At 35.1% G+C, this 23156-nt stretch overlaps 1 protein-coding gene across 1 annotated transcript in view; it reads left to right on the top strand.

Moving 5' to 3' along the window:
* The window catches only part of LOC128983571 (homeobox protein Hmx-like), a 42734-nt gene extending 29455 nt beyond the window's left edge, over positions 1–13279 (top strand). The window contains exon 3 of the mRNA XM_054402892.1: positions 11138–13279. Within this exon, the coding sequence (XP_054258867.1) occupies positions 11138–11979 (842 nt within the window). The 3' untranslated portion in view covers positions 11980–13279. The remainder of the gene's footprint in view (positions 1–11137) is intronic.
* The last annotated feature ends 9877 nt before the right edge of the window (positions 13280–23156 follow it).

Below are 23156 nucleotides of genomic sequence, written 5' to 3'. Positions count from 1 at the left end.
TAGTACTTTTTTATTCATGGTTAAGGTTTGAAGATGATGATTTATAGATTTAATTCTTGTCACATTCTCATCTCATCTTGCCCAGTTGCAAGGCAGTTCAAATAATGTTGATGTCTGAGGAGATGTTTAACAGTGGCACCATCAGCTCCTTTAGCTTTCTTCACCTCTAAAGCTTGCTTGTCTTCTTCATATAACCATTTTAGAGGAATGTAAGAATATAACTTTGGTCTTAAACCACAATATTCATACATAATATGACCACCTAATTCATCTTTAAACTTTCCAGTGACTTTTTTATTTTTATCAGAGTATAAGAAATGGTCTTTACTATATCCAGAGGTATCAAAATAGTGTAAGTCACATTCTATTTCCTTGTAAAAGTCCTCTGTAACTATAGCATACATTAATGAATCTGTATCTGTCATTAGAAATCTTTTATTCTTAAATTTTGACATATAATTATAGTGGAAATCATACATTATTACTTTACTTATATCCAAAATGGTCATTCCTAAATATATTGGTTTATTAAACTTTACAACTAATTTATTTAAATGTATAGCATGTAAATTGTTATCAAACTTTTTACTACAATCAAATCTTGGATTAGTGACATATTTTGTTAATAGTGACTCATCCTTGAGATATATATCACGAAACTTTCGTTGATTCATAATTGTTCGACCAAAGAGACTATTATTTAACAATTTATAAAAGTCTTTTTCGAAATCATTTTTAGCCCATTTTCGTTTTTCAATATTAAAATTAATGTAGGGTGCAAGCCATTTAGACTGTCTAAATTTTAAAATTCTATGGTATTTTGTAACAATCAAACCCAATTCCTCATATTTTTGTAATGCTTTATAATGTAAAATATATTTAGTTTTTTCATTTAAATTTGGCATTAATTTGCCATTCATTTTCTCTGGTGCTAATGGATAGTCATTATGTAAATCATGTAAGCTTTTATCATATTTTAAATCAACTTCTAAAATGTATCCAAACTCATCATTTTGATTATATTTGTAGTCTATCTCATTCGACCAACAAAATCCATCCATAGGTAGCGGCTCACACATCGCTGTTGAGTATAGCGAGTTACAATCTAAATATATTAAATAGACACTCTCTTGATTGGGATCATAGTGTTCACCCATATATCTATTATTTGCTTTAGCGTAACGTGTAGAAATCATACTGACTCCTCCTCGAATCGCACTTTCTATGAACAAATGCATGTCAATATCTTTGAATAATTGTAATTTTATTCCTGTCATTCTAAGACAGGCCTCCCATGTAAGTCCAGGAAGTGAATACATATGTACAGGGTCAAGTTTGTAATCTTTTAAACACAGGTCTCTAAATGTCTCAAACACATCAGCCAGTAGCAATACATCTGTTTTAAGATATAAATCATGATATTCTTGTAAATTATTTATATTAAAATGGGTCCATACATTTTTAGCATGTTCATATTCATTGGGAGAGATATGTTCTTTAGTTATAGAACTGTAAAATTTTTCAATTGGAGGTAGAGACTCTGCGAACTTATCTGGTCCCGTCATATATTCATAGGGATATACACCTTTACGTTGTAGTAGTGGATTTTGTATGAATCTAAATGTGTTCAAATTGGAAGCCAATTTATATAATGGAAGGGACAGAAAGTTGTATGAATCTAAAAATACTAAATCATCAACAGAGAATGATATATATTTTTCCATATCTTTAGCTATACAATTTAATTTACGTTTATTAAACTTTCCCAAATGTTGCATTATTATGTGACCATCATAATTTTTCAAGTTATGGAAGAATACTGGTATTTTCTTTGTTACTTTATATTTTAAATTACAATCATTGTGGGCAGCTCCACGGTATTGGCCAGAGGAATGGCAATGATCTCTCACCCTATCAAAATATAGGGGCTTTTCACAAATGTTACAGTGTGATGAGTTTTGGAAAGATACCTCTTGCTCAGGAGTCATTTGAAGAGGAATATATATTGCCATTTGATTTTTAATATAATCATAAGTCTGAAATAATCTTTCAAAAAACACATCCATAACATTTGTGCCACTGTACAACTCTTCAGAAATAATTTTTGAATCTTTTACTACGACAAATGCAAATCCCGATGGAATATGTATATTAGAGTTTATAAAGCATTCAAAATCTGCATAAATTACATATGGGGCTTTAAGTTGATATTTATAATTTTTAAATTGTAATGTATCTTGTTTAGACATTTCCACTCGTTGGGCATCAAAGTTTTTACAATATGTTGCATGACGTTCTAATATATCATTAGTGTAAAAATGTTGCAAACACAACTTACAAAAATGCTTCTTATGGTCATCTTTTGTAGAGTGGAACATTAACTTATCAAAATCACGAATTAAACAGTAATGTGATTTACGACCTTCTTGTAATAATAATAAATCAATGTGAATATTACTATTTACTTTGGTTGTTCTTAATGGATATATAAATTTATCATATTCAACCCCAAATACATTAATACTTATATCATTCTGTGTTTCAAATTTATCTATATCAGATATTTTCACAGGATACTTTATGTTTGTCATATTCAACTGACTTTCATAGGGTACATAATTAGAAACCCTTTCAGCATTGTTTGCATTCCTTGGATGTAAAGCTGCTAAAATCGACCAAAGAAAGCATCTATTGTCAGAATTCTTTATATTTAAAACAGCATGTTTTGATTGAATACTTTTTGGTGTGGGGATATATGACTTTGGAGTTAGGGGTTTATACTTGTAAACATGCAACTGCCAATATTTAGTATGATCATATATCCATCCACTGCCTTTGGCTTGATATTTGTGTATGGAAGCATCAATCTTTAAAAGTGCATTTTCAATTTGAGGCTTTAAATCTCTCTTCTCAATAGTTAAGGTAGTAAGGCTTCTAAAATCCGCAATACATTCTTTCTCATTAACTAATTTTCCATTTTGATCCATTGAATATTTTATAAATTTGATTCTCCTAACTAAAGTCCATTTTATCGGTAGAGGACAAGACTTCAGAGTATTTTCAAGGTCAGTTCTAATCGATTCACCAACAAATTTAATCATTGTGTATGGACATTTCATGCAAGAATTAACATGTCTTTTGAAATGTCCAACAATATTCATTTTACAGAAATTACAACTCTTGTGACTTTGTAATATATGCGATTTTAGAGTCATGTTATTTTCACAGATTAAATCACAAACTTTGCACACATTCATTTGATGAATTGCCTTGTAGTGACGAATCATATTACTTTTGGTGGAGAGCGACACGGAGCAGTGTTGACAGGTGGGCCTCATTTTTATATATAACAAAAAAAATTTGTGTCACTTCTATTTATAGACTTTTCGAAAATTTCAAAATTTTAGAAATTTTAAAAATTTTCAGCTAGAAATTAAAAATTTGTAAAAATTACTTCAACAGATCCAAGACTAGCAAGGAGCAAGCCCAAGTGAGTGACGTTTTCACCACGTCACCACTAGAGGCAAGAAACAACCATGAATCAGGAGCGCGCCCACGCCATGAGCCGAGAGCACACCCACGCCATGAGCCGAGTTCGCGTACAAACCTCGCACATACATGAAATATAATATATCAACTGGAAAGGGGAATGGTAGATGTACTAGCAATTGTGCATGGGGCAGAGGAGAGTGGTGAGGGGGGAGGGGGGGGAGTTAGCCCAAAAACCCCCACGCCTCAAATAAAACGGCAGCAACAACCTGATTATTGAAATTCAACACGGTGTTGCTCCTGCTCCATCAAATATATATTAAAACCAAAACAATCGAGTAAAATATCGTGTACACATGATGGGGTGCTATGGTACAATTGGGGGTTGCACCTGATCCTGCTCCAGTGAATAGCGTTTTTACACTACTACTGCTCCTGCTGCAGTGAATAGCGTTTTTACACTACTATACTATGGGACAGTTGGAGGGGTGCACATGCTCCTGGTTCATTGAATAGTGTTATTACATAGAAATATATATATTTAAACCAAAACAGATACACAATAAACTGTACACATGATAGGGTGCTATGGTACAATTGGGGGTTGCTCGTCCTGATCCAGTGAATAGCGTTTTTACACTACTATACATGTACACATGTATGAGTCAATAAATGAAATAATTAGCTTTTTTAGCTTAATACCGAATATATATATATATAGAATAAGTAAAAAATAAGGTTTGACAATTATATAGGGATTTGCAGGCAAAGATCAGGATTTTAGATTTGGTGGCCAAAAATAATCCCCATAAGAATAACATGGGAAAAACGTGTCTAAAGTGAGGTAAAACCGGTAGTTCTCCACTACTAGGATACGACATTATGTAGATGTCCTAGTGCGTTGATAATTGTATAGAACGATCACACTGTGGTGACCCAAAGTCATTATAGTTTATTAGATTAATAACCCAGTGTGAATTGTTGCTTCGAGGGTTGATACAGTAGGCTATTAAATACCTACCCTAACTCTAGGTCGCCATTAACTGTTAACTTTAATATAAAGTAGGCTATTAGATAGCTACCCCAGTAAGTACTCGTTCGCTGTTAACCGTTGCCCTGCACTAGTAAGGTCTCGGCTTATAGCCAATTTGTGCCCACTCACACATTTTCACTGTAAGCTCCAGTTAATTAGATTTTAAATAAACAGCGAAGCCGTTTTAAGCACTTCTCTCTCCGCCGGCTTAGGAGCCCTTCAAGTGTCCACTGCTTATTGGTTTTCACTTTGTTGACAGTTTGTCTTTCGCTGTTTTTAAACATCCCGCCCTTGCTTTGTCAGCAGACACTTCATTTCGGATTTGTATCAAGTTCATTCTTCAATGAAAATACTTCTAGGATCTATGTAAAATTACCTTGAACGTTTATAAGAATAGACTTGAGAATACTTTGTAAATGGTTTGTTTAAAAAAAAGAGTTTAAAATTTTAAACCTTAAACATTCATTTAGGTACAGTTAAAAAAAGGTAAAATTGGAACTGAGCTTTTGCTAGATGGAGACCAATCCTAAAGTACAAATGTTGAAATATTATATGAACAAAATAAAAAAAACATTGTTTGTAGTTATTAATATTGTAGCTAAAAAGCGTAGCTATTAATTTGAGTTGGGACTAACAAAACAAATACATCTCTATGTTGTATGTTTGACAACATTAAGAAATATTACTAACATTAAGAAATAATAACGTTGGAAAAGGACATTTTCAGTATATTATTTGTTTATTTCGATTGGTCAATAGTATGATGTTTATGGGCAGTTATTGAGGTACCTGAGTTTTAACTGCTGATTCTCATAGTATGAAGAAACACTTGTGATAGACTGTATACAGCAGATTTACATTTTCTTGTCAGAATAAAAATTCTTACTTACCTTACATTTCTACTTTTAATTAAGATTAACAAATAACTGGCATACTCTAAAAAATACTTTTTACTTGGATTAACACTGAAAAAATCCTTTGGCATAACAAATTGTACTATACAGTGATGGTCTATTGATAAAATGTCATTTGTGTAGTTAATTGGCAAAGTATGGCAAATAAATATTCATACGACTGACATTTTACTAGCTATTCTTTAAAATATTTAAATAACTTTATTAATAATTTACATACATATTTTATTGAGTTACTTGATTATGCGACGTTAAAAACTCGATGAAACATTCCCAACCCCCAACCATGAGCTATGAATTCCCAATGTTGAAGCAATATCGTAAGTCTTGTGCTGCTCAATATCGACATGTCTTGAGTTTTGAGTTTCTGCTTCATTAAACATTGACATGGCACTTAAGATCATTTCCAAGGCGTTTCCGGCGAACCTCTCCCGAAGGATCAGCTCCTCTCTCTCTTGTTTTGCTAAAATCACCGTCAAGTGTCTTTCGATCAGTTTTAAAGTGGGGAAACAAGTCGTTTCAAAATGGCCAACCTCTTGGACAAATTATAAAATTACCAGTAACTAAGATGTAGCCTATTGTGGTGGGGGTTTTAAAATATTTTTTATTGTAGTGCCTGTAAACGGGTCAAGAAATCAAAGGGGAAAACTATTGGTAGAGGTACGCTAATCATAACATTAGACCATAGAATATGTGAGTTTTCGAAAACTGTTTGTAGAGATACACTAATCCTACCATTAGACCATAGAATGTGAGTTTTCATTCTTATTAAAAAAAACTTCCTTTCAGTTTTATTAGTCTACGAGATACCTGGAAAAGTAACATTTGAGTTTAACTATAAAATTGGTAAAAAATGAATGATTTGGCTAAATAATTGTAATATCAAAACAAACAATTAAGTGTTAACAAGGATGAGGCCTAAGATTGATATCAATAGGCCTACAAAATTCAACGTCGTTTTGAGATGTCTTAACATGAAAAGTTAAATAGTTTTCTAGCTTAGTTAGCTCTAATAATATGACGAAAAATATAGTTCATCGCACGGGCAAAAAGTAGGCATATCCTTTCAAACCTCGCTTACTTCCCGACCTCGTCTTCGCCTTGATTGTAAAGCTCGTACTCGAATCGAAAAGTGTAACTTTGCGCCCTAGTGATGAAATTATAATACTGATGGATAAGGTTATTTTTTGTGATAACAGTTCATTTGATCTCTAATTTTTTATCTTTCATATTATGATGTATCTTACTTAAATTCCAGTTTTTAAAATTATTAAACTGTAAACTTGTATTTTGGTAAGAGAATATTTACGAATACCATTACGAAAATATAGGAACCAAATTAGCGACTTAACTGGCAATAAACGTAATACTACACATCCCTTAAAATGTGTTCATACATAGTTATTAAGTAAACGTCAGTGTATCATTGTAGTGCGGGAATATGTACACGTAGCTGGGGTTCCGAAAGAATGAACACAGTATTATGGTAGACGATGTCGTAACGCAATTATTCGGAACACAAACCACACCGGGATATCTCCAATAACAATCGATGAAGCCTCTCAGGACAATCACCAGAAGCCATGTGGACATTCCTCCACCTTCAGCAGCTGATCGTCAGCTGATCCTACGAGCGTTAACATGCGAAGGAGTAACAACGTGGAATGGGAGCTTTTAATTTCGGAAGTAACAATTGAGAACGTCTTGTGGTTTCTTATATATTGAAAGTATTGTACTTTAGGTTGGATACAATAAAAATGGAACATGTTTTGTCCACACAAAGGCCCAGTTACTGTATAAATTTTAAATCTAAAATACAATATATACGTCTTAAAACTAATAGTTACGTTGTTATTGTCAGTGTAGTTGGTGTTAATGGATAGTAAAATATTTCATGTTTTCATAAAAACAGCTCATTGTCACCAACAACGCAAGCATTGTATACAGTTTCAAAGTTAAGTGATTGGAAAGAAAATGGTCCTTATAATTTTAATGAAATAGTTTTGTGTGCTTGAGTTTAAAGACATTTTAATCAGCTACTATTGCTTAATAGGCCAGTCAATATATACAGGAAAAAAGGCAAACATCGCAAACGCGCATGTATCTACGATTTTTTTATATGTTGTTAGGCCCCCTAAGAGTAGTTTATACCCAAGTTTGCAACCCTGAAAACCCTGTGCTACTCCTATGATACTTGAAAAACTGTAAAATTCTGGCTATTTTTTTGTTTTATTGAAAAAAACTAACTGAAGGAAGCGTTTATCAGGTATATGTGTCCTGTACTTTTTTAAAGTTAACTAAATTTGCAACAATTGGAACCCAGTTTGAGCCCATTAAGTCCATTTCTTGCGGATATACAGTTGGTAAACAATAGGAATATTTTTTCAAACATTGAAAGATTATCGAATATAGGCTCATTTGCCAAGATGCGTATCGGTTGAAGTAAAGGTCATAGAGAAACGTCTTTAGGCAAGATTTTGTAGAGAATTTCATAAGCTTTAATTTAATTCCAAAGTGGCGTGTCTAGGCCTTATAGATTCCTAAAAAAAAAATATTAAAATATTAAAATAGACTTTCCGTTAATGATGTCATCAATGTAGGAACATTGACTACAGTTATTATTTATTTCTTTAAAGAGTGCAAGAATGTGAAATTGACATTTTATAGATGTATTTTATGACACTTCATCTTGTTTTGCCAGAAAAGGCAGATGTGGTGTCACACCTACTAATAGCATGCAGGAACAAAACCATCTCCCATGGAACATGCATTTCTCCACATGTGAAAGAATTTGCTGGATATTGGGCACACTCTGATCCACTTCTCCCGCCTTTCTGGAAGTACACGTTCGTCTGTCCAGACTCCAGAGCTTAATCCGTTGAGGAGCAACAGTAGGTCGTCATCCTCCCCAATGATAAAATCCTGATCGAACGATGAACTCTTGGAGAGGGCAGTCCTCACTATATCAGCATCGGCGTCCTCTTGAGATTGATGTATTTAAATACCATGCATCTCAAATTCGGTACACAACATGGTGATCGGTCGGTGTTTGTTAGATTCATTTGAGAGCATTTTTACTTGGGACACTTTGATGGGTGCTGGTTCATCAAACAAAACGTTTGGCATGAGAGAGAAGTAGAGCGTCACAGGCGTTCAGCTGATCCACCACAATTGATCTGACTGAATCATTTCGATGCCAGATAACCTTGTGCAAGATGTAACCACCATCAATCACTATGAACGCTTCGTTTCCTGGGATGATGTTTTAGTGGATGAGGTTTTAGTGGTTTTGGTGTAAATGCTGAATAGAAGGAAGATTTTGTGCCCTTGTGCATTCCTTCTTCAATGAATAAGGACAGTGGATACGGTGATAGCTCATACGCAAAATGCTGCTTCAATTGTTCATCTGATTGTTTTGTGACGCAGACCCTCTGGAATATGGTAAGGAGATCAACATCAACTCTCTTGTTGAATACTTTTACAGACATGGTGCCTGACGTCAAGGTCTTCACTTTGTCCTTTCGTTTGAAAGTCACTTTACCAAAGTTGTTACCAACAATTTGTTTTACTCCTCCTGCTCCCAGTTCTTAAGATAAGTGCCAGTTTATATCAGGGCCTCCGATGATACCACTGTGGATGGAAAATAGGCGATCGCTGACCGGGAATGGAGGGTGGGTGTTGAACCAGATCTTTATTTTTTTGGTATCTGCAGTGTCTCTCGCAATTTGGGATGCCCTCATATCAACGTGCTGTTCTGATGTTAGAGTCATAGTTTCAGTGAAACGTTCCACCTCCTCGCAAATGTTGAGCATGGAAACCAACCCTACTGACCAGCGCGCCAACACACTGCTTGATATTCCCCGACCTTGAGTTAGCCCACCCTGGCTTTTCATGGACCTCATCAGTACGTGTTCCATGGTCGAATCTGTCCACAAACCAGACCAGAACTTATCAGAGCGACGTTTTGTGAAGGATCCAAATACAACATTTACGCAAATTATGATATTTTTATGTTTTAAATTGTTGTGTGAAACTGTAAGACAAAAGACACACAACTTTGGAATTGAATTAAAGCTTATTAAATTCTCTACAAAACGCTTCCCAAAGACTTCACTCTATGATCATTACTTCAGCCTTTACGCATCATAGCAAATGAGCCTACCGATAATCTTTCAATGTTTGAAAAAATTTTCCTTTTTTTACTAACTGTATATCCGCAAAAAAAGGACTTAATGGGCTCTAACTGGGTTCCAATTGTTACAAATTTAGTTATCTTAAAAAAAGTATAGGACACATATACCTGATAAACGCTTCCTACAGTTCGTTTTTTCCAATAAAACAAAAAAATAGCCAGAATTTTACAGTTTTTCAAGTATTATGGGAGTAGCACAGGGTTTTCAGGGTTGCAAACTTGGGTATAAACTACTCTTAGGGGACCTAACAACATATAAAAAAATCGTAGATACATGCGCGTTTGCGATGTTGAATGCTGTTATTGACTGGCCTATAACGTTGATTTAGCACCAGATGTAGTAAATACCATCCTGTTATAAAGTTAGCTACGAAGTACATAAGAAGCACAGCATTAAAGGTTGTTTGAACAAATAATAAAGCACTGAGAGGGCTGCGGTAAAAGTTGATAAAGCTAACTCGGGTCATATCTTGTAACTATTGCACTTTCTCCGAAGAAATCGGTAAGGGAGGTGAGTTTATAACTTTAAATTCTACGAAAAACGGTTAAAAGCTTATATGAAAAAAAACAGCTGAACATGTTTTTATAAAGCTATACGTAATTTGAATATCTAGATGAGAATCTCAAGACGCCCTGCCCTGGATCTGGCCGTGCAGCTGACATCGACCTAATGTTGGGATGTTCTCCGCAAAGCCCTGAGTTATTTCCTCGTTGCATATGTGTAGGATTATGTGAAATATAAAGTGTTTGTACAGTCTCTAATGTCAAACCTTTTGCAGCTAAAAAGAAAGGATTGTCACTGCAGTAAAGAGTATTGATCAGATCACTCTTCTGGGAGTTTGGACAAAACTAAAAAATGATTGTCTTATGCTATGTGAACCAAAATGCTCACATTAAACGTTTGTAATATATGGAAAAACTATATGGATTTTTTTTTAATTTCTTAAAACATAGGCTGCATTCTCCTTGTATTTAAAACATAGCAGTATTAGACAGTCAAAGATGTTTATTTCTTTTAGAATCTCCCTGTTTTACCACTTAATTAATCCGGACATAGAATTGGGCACTAGACTTCAAACATTAGCTAACAGCTTTGAGAGGGTAATAAATACTCATCTTTATCTCGATTAAATAGTTAATTTACGTCATTATAAACAACAATCGATTAATCTTGCACCCAGTTTTAGTTCGGCCGGAAGCACCTTGAAACCCCGCCGTGACTTGATTGAGTGTTGCGGTATCTAGATCAAAGAATACCATTTATCAGCTTCGCTCCAGTGTCAGACTTGTATGGTCTTGGATACACAACTGCAGAATAATGAAATAGTCGTTAATCATAACATCGTTGGGTCCGTTCCTCGAAACACCTGTTGTTGCTTATATATTAGCTTATATTTCCTTGTCCTTATAATGTTGCTAACTCGATTCAATAACAAGAGCCGCATGAAACGCTCAAAGTATTTAAATACCTCAGTTTCGCACGTTCTCTATATTCATATTTTCTTGCAGGTGGCTCGACGACGACAAACGAAGAGACCAGTAGGCCGAGCACTCCTCACAGTGTCGGGCCTCGGAGTGGATCTCCTCTACCACCCTCCAGCAGCCAATCCAAGGACCATGGACATTCTGTTGGGGCTGACCCTCACCGACGCAGCCACAGCCCTGCGAGCTCTCTAGGTGAGGAAGCGACGTCCCCGAGGCAACCTCTGGGTAACCATCACCTCAGCTCTCTCCTCGGGCCCAGCTTCCTCCATCAGCACGACTCCTACCTGCAGCTCGCGGCCGCCAGTCAGAAGAACATGCACAGTTACATGTCGGAGCGACGGCACGACGACGACATGGTTGTGGACGGTGATGAAGTGGAGGAAGGAGACGACGATTTCGACTCCAAGGACGACAAGAAGGACGGAGGCTTGATGAGCAACAATAACAAGAGGAAAAAGAAAACGAGGACGGTTTTTTCTAGAAGTCAAGTCTTCCAGTTAGAATCTACCTTCGACATGAAGAGATATCTGTCGAGCTCAGAGAGAGCGGGGTTAGCCGCGTCTTTGCATTTGACAGAAACTCAAGTGAAGATATGGTTCCAGAACAGGCGGAACAAGTGGAAGAGGCAGCTGGCGGCCGAGCTGGAGGCCGCGAACATGGCCCAGGCAGCACAGAGACTGGTGAGAGTTCCCATCTTGTACCACGAGGCATCGTCTACTCCTGGACTACAGCATCACTTGTCCGTCCCTGTCACCTCCGCCTCCTCCGCGTACCCTTCCCTCTACTACCACCATCACCACCATCACACTCCCCCGTCCTCCTCGCAGTCCTCACCTCCTCGTGCGCCCTTGCCTAGCCTAGTCTGAAGTTTACCTCACGTTTACCCTGTGGAGGAGCCGACCACTTTTTCCTTCCATCCTTACAGAGTAACCCTACCAACGGGCTCTGACAATTTCTGTTACACACCTAGCAAAGAACTCTAACATTAATTTCGCAATACATCGACAATCCTACACTTACACTGGTACTTGGTGCTAGCAAAATTATTCATTTTCGTCACTTGTTGTAAAGTACATTGTTTAATAATTCATTCTCTATTAATAGTTTAGTTATATTTTCAATATTCAGGAACCAAACCTATTATGATCTCATGCTCGGACAATGATACAAACTGGCCATTGAAAGTCTGTATCATTTACTGAAAATAAAACTATTAACCTTATTAATGTATGTATTACTAAATTAAATTTGGGTAACTCTCACCCATTAGGCTGTGCTATGACCTAAGTATTCCGCAAATAATTACAATTTCGTTTGGTAATAGTCATTTAAATGTGGAAATTGCGATTTATATTAAGTTATTTTAGTTATGAATTTGCTAACTATTTTATAACAATAAGACTTAAGTAAAAAACAACATTTCATACCTAACATACATGAGAGATAGAGTGATTCACTGTTATTTTATTTTATAATTTCCCATCAAGATCCGAATTGCAACTATGAATGAAAACTATTGTTTTGCTCTGTCTATAGACCAAATATTAGGAATTTACATTTACATAACATTTCCTTATAAATTGATGGTTTTCATGCTTGAATCTCATAATGTACTAACTTGAAACTTGTAACAAAATAATTGATTTCTTTTCCATATTCGATGAAAAGTGAGAGGAAGGTGTTTTATGTACAAATATGTAAGGACTAGTCAGTGTTGAATTTGTCGATCTCGTTTTGTAATAAATGTACCTAATTATGTACAAAATAGTAGTTAGTATTAAAGATTTGTGATAGTAATGTATTATATAGATAGGTTTAGGAAGTAAGTTTATTTATTTGTAAAGAATTGTCATTGAGTACCTTTATGAACATTAACATTTAACTTTAAAACAAAGGTCCCTTGAGAGAATTACGTTTCACTAAGCATTGTACAAAACCTTGACATTTATTTTCTCAATTGGAATATGACAACCTGCGTTTACACAATCTTAAGTGATTTGTAAATTGACAAGTTACTGTGCAGTACTTCCACTTCACAAAATATTCTTGGATCTAAAATGAAATTACAAACTGTTGTAAATATATTAAATACGGTTACCATGTAAAATGTACCATGTTCGATGTTGTCGTAGACCTTTGCTTCATACGTGTTATGTACATTTTCAAATAAATGCAACAATTTAAATGTAACAATCGTATTTATTAATATTCCACAACGGATTGATATTTTTTGTAATAAGGAAACACAAACCAAGAATCAATTGGTAAACCTCCAGTGTTAATGCTTGGAACCGATAATTGCATGATAATAACATGGCTAAGTAACACATTGACTTTGGATGTTGCAAGTAGTCTTCCCATCTTAACGTGAGAAGTGAAGCCTGGTTTAGTATCCATTTTCATATCCTGTTACTTTGAGTGGACTGATCTCTAATATTTTTTTATTAGTTCAGGGTGTAATTTGTAGTGTGGACATTATTAATTGATTATTATACCAAATGCCAAAACATATTTAAATATGCTTACTTAGAATAGTTTAAAAGTTAGAAAAACAACAGGTGAATAGCTAACGTAAAAACTCGCTTTACATATACCTTTAACTAATGGAATACAAGTTATAATCTATAAGGAAGTATCTCCAAGCAATCAATGATGAAATGAATCCAGGTTAAGTATTTAGTTCTAAGTAGGAGAAAAATTTTTGTTAAAATGTAAGGCTTACCTTAGATCCAACTTGTTTACTTAGTAGACATAGGTTTCAAAGTCGCTCGTAGCGTTATCATAGGTCCTACCTTTCTCCTATCTTTTCGCTTTAACAGTGAACAGTATTTAAACATCGCCTTTTCATCTCTTACTTGAGATACTGTCGAGTTGATAAAAACTACACTAACTTTGGACCAAAACCATGATATACAAAAACAAAGATAAAATTAATTTTGATTCATGACCTTGATTGTCCCTATTTGTGGTAAATTTGACTCTATAACAATAGATGTCATGAATAGTACATTATAATTTGACTTACAAAAAGTTCGTCAATAATATGTTGTAGCGATTTTTAAAAGGTTAGATTATTATAATTAATATTTTGAACACTATAGAATACTGCGATCCAACTTTTGATTTGTAACAGTTTCATCATCTTCACACTTAGATAGTAGGGTAGTAATTATCCAATGCTACAATTAAGGTTGTCTTTGGGTCGACACATTAGAGCTGAAGAAATAATTGAAGATCGAAGAGTGGTTATTAATTTGGACTAACGGATTCGCGCGCAGGTGCATTGGATTTATAGGGCTGAGGGCCAGCACCCATTCCAATTAAATGCCCTTCTAACCAGGGACCGATTAATGGTCCCAATTTACTAACGGGCCTACAGGTGTTTGTTTATTCCAAACAAGATAAGCCGTAGGAACGAGCGTTTTCGTCAACGGACGTTTTCCACATCTTTGTCATCGCCAACAATCAAACCGCCTGCGAAGGAATGCAGCCGATGTGACAGGTACTCATGTATAATTAGACCCTACCATGAAGTTACATAAGAGAAATTACCAGATCGTACACTCAGCGCGCGGTAGAGGTGTGTCCTATGACAAGTATAACACAATACATGAATAAATTATTTATACTTCGATTTTTAAACAAAGGTACCAAATATAAATTCGAACTATATAATTCTAACTGCAGTTTATTTCACAAGAAAAACATTTTAAAATTTTAAACATACATAGTACACATTATATTGAGTTTACATTAACATAATTTCTGAATCCAATTCAGGCTATAACTAATATTGACATAACTTATAGGTGTAAATTATATTAAGGTGTACAATAGGTGTAAATTATACGAAGGTCTACACTAGGTGTTCTTTAAAATGTTTAAGAAATAGATTACTGGGCTACAGCATGTACATGATAATAATAATATCAAATAACTAAAACAACGATATAAAACATTATTTTTCTACGACAATACTAATTCTACCAGCATAATAAATTAGGTTCTTCAAAATACTACATAATATTTTTAACATACATTTACTATTTTCTAAAAATTACTAGCTTATTTATTTTTAGTAATTTAAAACTTATGCTAACATGTTACATTATCTAAGGTGGTGCGCGCCAGATCTGGTGAGGAATATTGTACAGTTCACGCCAATCACCAACGTGATATTGCCGAGACACTGAGCTGCTGGTCCACTGAGTTAGAATAAGATCTTGAATCCGTTAAAATTATCTCGAACAGATAAACAGTTTCATCGTATTTGATCGTTACTTTGATATAAAGATAAGCACTGACCACCTTGGTCCAAATGTCATTCGATGTTACATAAGTGCATTCTTTACCACAGTATGATTACCCTAAACTAGCAGTGGCAAGTTAATTATTGTAGAAGTTAATATTCACTATTTCAAAGATTTTCTTCGGTTTTCAAAGTTGACTTTAAACAGTATAACAGGTTATGATTTAGTTAAAAAATAATGGGTTAACATTCTCAAGTTTTTCAATGGTTAAACACCTAAAGGTAAAAAATTGATATTTATGAGGAGGGATTTTTGTTCTCAAATAATTGTTAAAACAATTAATAAGTCAAACTATAAACAGAAAAGAAATTGGTAAGTTTTATACTGTTACTAGTAGAGTACCCGTCCTTCGTACGGGGTTGGCGTCAACGATCACATAAGACCAAGTTTGCGTACTGTATATGCTTATTGCTGTTATAGTCGTTCTACTTTGCGTTTGCAATGGGAGAGGACATGGTTATTTTTGCATTTATGCCAACATCTAATTTTAACCAAATAGTAACAAAAAGCTGTGAAAAATGAGAATTTCACTTTTCATTGTTTTGATGCAGTGGTAGAACATTATGGCAATGGTATATGTGCTATACTAAAGCATACCGTAAATTAAAAGAAGACAACTTTCTTAAACCGTGTTTTCTCCAATAGCAAACGCAAAGCACGATTATAACTGCAATAAGCACTTTATACTTATACACCAACCCCGTACGAAGGACGGGTACTCTGCTAGTAGTAATATACATTACATTTCCCAACTTAGCTGATATTTAAGCGGCTAAGTATTTATAATACATTTACTTTTAAACGAACAAAACTTCTAATATACCTGTACATAATTGTCTTGTACACTATACTATACCTTGTACACTAATTGCTCCAAGAAATCAAGAATGGAAGATAGTTTTTTTAGAGAAAATTTCTTATATAAAATCCATTTAAGAAAAGCAACAGAAAATCTGAAGTGTTGAGAACACGGAGGAATGTGATTGGATCGAAAGATTGGAGATTGGAGCCGTAAACGTCAGGGTAGAGTCCCTCAGGACCGGGATAACCTGGGGGTGACGGGACTTATCCTTCTCCTCCCACTCCACATCACTCTCACCTCTTAACATTCAATCATCAGCTGATCAATCATCTGCCTGGAGAACTGTAAATTACTTAAAACAATGGCGCGGAACGTTCGTACAGTAGTACGTTATTCTAAGCGACATGAGTTATTGCTCTGAAATTCATTATTCAAGGCACTGCTCTGACAAACCACACATGGTCAAGCACTACTGCGAAAGGCTTTACTTAGAAATAGATCCAGGAAGTTTGTCATCACTGCTCCCAAAAAACATACTCCGAAACACACTGCTTCGAAAAAATACCCCTGAGACACTGCTTCGATAGAATGTGTACGGAAAGGCGTGTTTTGGAGTGGTATCTTTCGGCCTTAAACCTTCAGATTAGTGCCTGTGTTTATATTTTAAGTGGATTACTTTAGTATTTTATCACTTGATTAATAATGATTACTTATTAATGATTATTAATAATGATACCGTTTTATTTAAACATATTTCGTTGTGATGGCATTAGCTATTTTGTCTGTGGTATTAGTTTAAAAAGTTCACTCATAATCATTTTATGATCGTTCACTAGATTTTAGATTATTTCCAATTTATAGAGATGCAAAATCTTTTTGAGATATGAAAGCAAGGTGTGTATTACCAATACTATACGGACTTAGGTTTAAAATGTAATTAATACTATTTAGTCGATACTTAGTCAATTGCATAGTATCGCGGAGTTAAACCCTCTTGTACTTTTAATTCGAATAGATAGGCTAGCGTTTGTTCAATAAATATAAATACGGATGAGTTGTTCGTTTTGCCAACATAAAATATAATGGATAAGTTGATCAAAATCTGTAATAAGTAAAAAATTTGCTTTACGCTCTTTATTTGAACATGCAATTAATAATCTAATAATACGTTGAACATAAAATGCGATTTTTTATGCTTCTCTATACTTAATATGCTTACACATGTTTAATAATTTTAGTGTTTATGAACGTCGAGTTTATTTCATGCACATAAGTTTAATTTTTACTAATTTAAATAATACATTATTAAGTACTACTACCATCGTCAGATTCCGTAGCATATAATGTGAGCCGTATATCCCCGGGTATACACATTACAATCACACACCACTATGCTTGGGGGGAAGAGGGACCAAACTGTTATGTAAACTCGTTACGATTGTGAGTGGTAAAAAGTGACAGGAGCTAATCCACAGACCGGCTCCTCAATGGGCGCGGTAGTTTTTAAAAACCCTCAAAAGGATATTTCCGTTTGGCGACAACTCGATCTCGACACCTCGGGGGCAGAAAAACGTCTCGGAATAAATCACTGAATCGAACCCGAGGCCTCCGCTTCCGAGCCTTTGTGCACCCATGTGTTAGTTCGAATGTCACCTAATTTTCGGCTTATTGAAATTTGAGTTGTTAATGATTGCTCCCCTTCGGAGAGCTTTATTCCCTTGTTTTTTGGGGCGGAGTCGTCAGAGAGGGGTGGGCTTTTAATTCCCGTGAACACATGGTACCAGCCCCGAGCCGAGCACACAATGCTCTGGTAAACAGCTCAGTTGTGTTTTGCGTCACTAGTCGTCGTCCACTCACACTCACACAATCGCGCTACAATGAACTTCAAACTCCCACTTGTGGTCAGCTGAGACCCTTACAACATCAGCTGTGTCCAAGTGTCAATCATCTGTATTTAAATGACACATTACTGCGTTGTAATTAAATTACATAACAAGGGTTGTGAGCTTGATTCATCACTAGTGAAAGTTGTATACAAATCCAATTAAAAAGTATATCCTCAATGGATATCGACAAATAATTAATAAAGTTACGTTACATCTGCATAACAGATCCCTACCTAAACAAAACAAGAACGGTTGGCCCAAACAGTGGGCTATACTGTATATGATTCGAACTTTACATATTGCGTATAACATCACGAGATTTACTTGTAACAAATCTATATGCAGAAATAACTATACCCTAATTAATGCTAATCCCCCCTGGGGTTCTTATGAATTATTATGAAGCTACTGCAAACCATTAACAAACCCCAACATATGTTTGAAGCAGATAAAAAATAAATATTTACATATTTAGGAGTATTAACTCGTGTTTGGTCAAATTCTAGCTAGACCGTTAAAATATGAGTGCGTAACCACGTTTGTGGATGATTCAATAAGCCGGTTATGCTTCTCAGTGTGTCTAAACAATTAATAATTGATTCCAAAACGATATTTACAGGGGTGTGCCGGACCACTTAACAAGCAGAACGAGAAATGCCACGCGGTAATTTATCTGATTAATCAAACCAGAATCAGACAATATAGGTGAGTATGCGGAAGACTGAGTCCGGGCCCGGAACGCATTGTGTCCCGACATTTGAATAAGCCTCGTTCCAATTAAGTCTTACCACGTGACACCTGACAACCATTGTGGAAGTCCTTCGCTTCTTTAATTGAGCCAATTCGAAAGCAGGTAACCCAAAACCATCGGTGGACAATGAAAGGCTCATTTATTTGTTTATAAATTCGATTTCGCCGTTGTTTTTGTAGTCCCGCATAAAAAGGCGTCCCTCCGCGTTTACGAGTCCGGGCATTATTTCGGCTTCAATCGGAGAAAAGAAAAGCCTCTGGTGGCAGTTGTTTGTCAAAAACCAATTACATCCCGTTTAGCCGTGACGAGGGAGGGCACCTTTTCAAACGCTTTCATTGAAATTAAACGCCGCTTTTGAAAGGGGCTCCGATTGCTGTTGTACGGACGGGGTCGGATAGACCGTGTGTTCAATGTTCGGGATCGATCTAGCGCTATCTTATGTTTAACAGACACAAAGTAATCAACAGCAATCGCTTTGTCACATTACGTGATTGTCGCTACACAAACTCAACTGTTCAAATGTGCGTGCAAACGCTACAGTTTGACAGTACAAAACACAATGTAAACAATCAGATGCTGCAACAGTACGACAAGTCATTTATACATACATTTAATCCACACAGCAGTCACACAATAACAATATTTTAGTTAATGGATGTGCCTTGCGATTTAAATTAATTTTTAAGTTTATTACGTTTACGATAGCACTGCTGCATTTGGTCACTGAAGAAAACCTCTTCGATTGTTGTACAGTATTGCGTTTTTGTATCAAACTGTCCAATAGAAAGTTGCCAGCTTCTTCACCCACTTAGTATTTATTTACTTTAACGAATTTTCCCTGGCTCCTATATAATTAGGACGCCACAGTATCATCCGGTACTTATAATCACCTTCCCGTTTCTTGCCGGACTTTCCTCTCGCGATCAGCTGTTTTGGCTGTGACGGAATCTCGTAATTGTCAGGGTCCAGCTGATGATCAGCTGATTATGCTAATGTCCCGGCATTCCCCAGTAAATGATATGTCCCGCGCATGCCGCTCACCTGTTTACTCGTGTTTATAGCGCCAAATAATTGTGGCCGACTATAACGACGCAGACTTTGTAGTTTGTAGCCGTCCAAGCTAATTCCGCCTAATTGTGTTTTATTGCTTTCACTTTTTATAGCAACACAGTGTTTATCCACTCTTGCGAACTCAACGGAACTTGATTATGGAGTAATTGACATCGTATAGGTGATTAATGTAAGGCTTTAGGTCATCTATAATAGGACAAGTGTATCTGGAAATCGCTTCATTACTACGTCATCGAAGGAAAGAAAAAAGTGTTGTCGAAATTAAACCTGTTACATTTATTAAGTTTATTTATAGCAAAACTTATTTATCAAACTGACTCTGAGAGTAGTCAGATAAGTATTTGGCATATAAGTATGGCATTTTAAGAACATCTCGCATCTATCATACTGTAATGGAACTATCGATATGGATGAGGAAAGTGAGTAATTTACATTCAAAAGATACAGCAGACCAGCAATGTACAAAACTAAAGTTTCGCGATTGTGGGCTTTTACAATGGATATTTACAACGTACAGTAATATAAAAAAATTAATCGTCGGTTTAATGGGTTCACTTTTTAAGGGTGTATCCCCTAGACCCCTTGAAAATGTTTGATTACACTCCTTAACTGCTCTGGCAAAACTTTTTTTGACAATTAATTGTATCAAACCAACAACTTATTCAAACCAACACTTTTACTCACATTAAAAATAAAATTTGTAACCTTCTTTAAATATTTCTCTTCAAAAACCACATTTTAGTTTAGTTACATATTTTAGAAAATTAAAATATTCATTATAGTTTTCAAGAATAAATATTTTGGGTAGGAACATATCACCAAGCGCAGTGCATTGCAAAGTAGTTTAATGTTGTGTGCAAAGCCCATAACAATTAAACACAAACATGTTTCGCATAGCATTCTAGCAATCGACGTCATAGTTTACTAAACGTGATAAACTGTTAATTAATGGATGTCCAGATTGTGATTAGCAACTGAGCTTGTGTGCTGATTGGCCTAAGGCCGGGGCTGAGCACTCAGTATCCTCAGATGTGGCCCCAGGCCTGCGCCCATCTCATCCACTAATTAATTGATGATACTGCAATCGTGTAAGTGGCCCTCACATCCTGTGTACTGGCTCATGTATACAGTACTGTAACGCACTGTGACTCATTGTCAATTATCCTTTCAGTTCCTGGTTACGAAAACGAATTGATGAAAAGTGGTAGTAATACTTGAGGCATTTTGTATTTTTATTTTTTGCATTTTTAAATTATACAGCAGATTGAGTTTGTTATCTAAAAATTCAAAAAATAATAAGTGTATAATACTGCACTTCAAAATATTGTTATTTGTACAATGAATAGGCTGGCTGGTATCAAATATGAATAGAAATATAGGCTAATGTTTTTCTTTTCACAAGTAAAGGTCACGATTTTGGTCAGTATTTCAATAATTTAGAAGATCACCATACAGTACGTAACGTTTGATACGTTACTTGACGTATTGTAGTATTTTATCTTGTTGGAATAACTCTTCAATATTTTATGGTTACATAGGTTTTTATCCAAGAGTATGTTTACGCCAAGCATACATCTATACTAATATTTAAAAATGAGATGGTGTGTGTTTGTGTGTGTGTCTGTCTGTCTGTTACTTTACAATGCAAGAACCACTGAACCGATTGAAATAACATTTTGTATGAATGTAGCTTATATACCTGGTTAACATATAAGCCTATTATTATATTTCCCTTGGGCTACGCCCCATGGGCTTCCAAAGTTTCAATGTTTACATTTTGGAAGAATGTAAATAGTAAAAAGTATTAATTGAAGTAAGCTGTAAATACTATAATTTGACAGTTCAAACAGCAGAGGTTAAAAGAGATACAGGTTCTGCTCCCAAGATTCTAAAGTTTTATAAATATGAGTTTGATTAAAATATTTATGAAAATATACGTATTTTTATGGAACAGAAGGATCATTACAATGTATAATATCACAAAACTAAGCTGCACGAAATTAACTTTTGTATCTAAAATCAATGAAAATCTGTAACGTAATTATGTTTTTTTACTCGATGTTTTAAATAATGATGTAAATTAATGTAAATGCAGACACGTTTTGAACTATGGAACGAGTTACATTTATTATAAACTAGCTGTTTTACCCGTGATTTGCAACGGAGAGGACACTGAAGCGAAAAAAAATTGATCTTGGATTGTGTTGTATAAAATAGTTCCACATTCCCCTTTGGTTTCAGGAACATAACACAATTGAAACTCTTAGTTTGAAAAATATCTTTAAGGTTAACCATAGGTTTGTGTATGTGTATGAATACAAAATGTATTTATATTCTATTGTACAATAAAGAGCATTTCATTCATTCATTCTAATTACATTACCTGACTAGAGACTGTTGTAGGTATGGTAATCTATTAGACAACAAGGCCGATGCGCATGTACAGAATCAAGACGAATCAATCAAGTAGGCTGAGCTGATTGAAGGCCTACAATAGCTACAATAGCGACTCCAGCAAACGTCAATCACTTCAATTGGAGATCAAGCCATCAAACCATCAGACCATCGAGAACTGCCATTCATGTTTGTGAAGCGATCGCTGCGTAGTTGTGTCAATGTATTAACGTAAGGTGACTTGTATTAGGCTAAAATCTACTCTGATATTTTAGTTAAGTGTATTGTGTGGTAAAAATATATAAAATATTGATTTTACAGAAGTTTTGACCAGTTTGTCTAAGATTACTTAACAGTCTCAAAATTACAAAATATTTTTACGTTAAGTTCTCACCGCTTTTGATGGCGAAAAATAAATCTTACTCTTCTAAACATGTTTTTGATTCTGACATTTTCACGTATCAAACGTTTGTGTTTAACTCAGAAAACCTCTTTTACAGTAGCACAGTAAGCCTACAGTCGGTAGCCCAATTAATCTAATCTTTCAGTGCTATACAATGGAATACATATTTATTCTGGATCAAAACTTCTACTCATCGTTTGTAAAAAAGCCTAGATTTTACGACTGATTTAAGTAGAAGCTGCATAATTACGGATGTATGTAGGCCTACATTAGCGTCTTTCTCTTTCTCTTTTTTTCTTAGAATGAAATCGTCACACCAAAATTATTTTGCAGATGTGTCTGTACATTCAAAATATTTATTTATGCTATGCTGAAATTTCGAACATTTAACGAATAAAAAAACGGTATCAGCAATCTGACACATAC

The sequence above is a fragment of the Macrosteles quadrilineatus genome, unplaced genomic scaffold (genome assembly GCF_028750875.1).
Source record: "Macrosteles quadrilineatus isolate MER2022 unplaced genomic scaffold, UCM_ALF_1.0 Scaffold_1__1_contigs__length_201487025, whole genome shotgun sequence".
Lineage (NCBI taxonomy): Eukaryota > Metazoa > Arthropoda > Insecta > Hemiptera > Cicadellidae > Macrosteles > Macrosteles quadrilineatus.
This window is presented reverse-complemented; position numbering and strand designations above follow the sequence as displayed.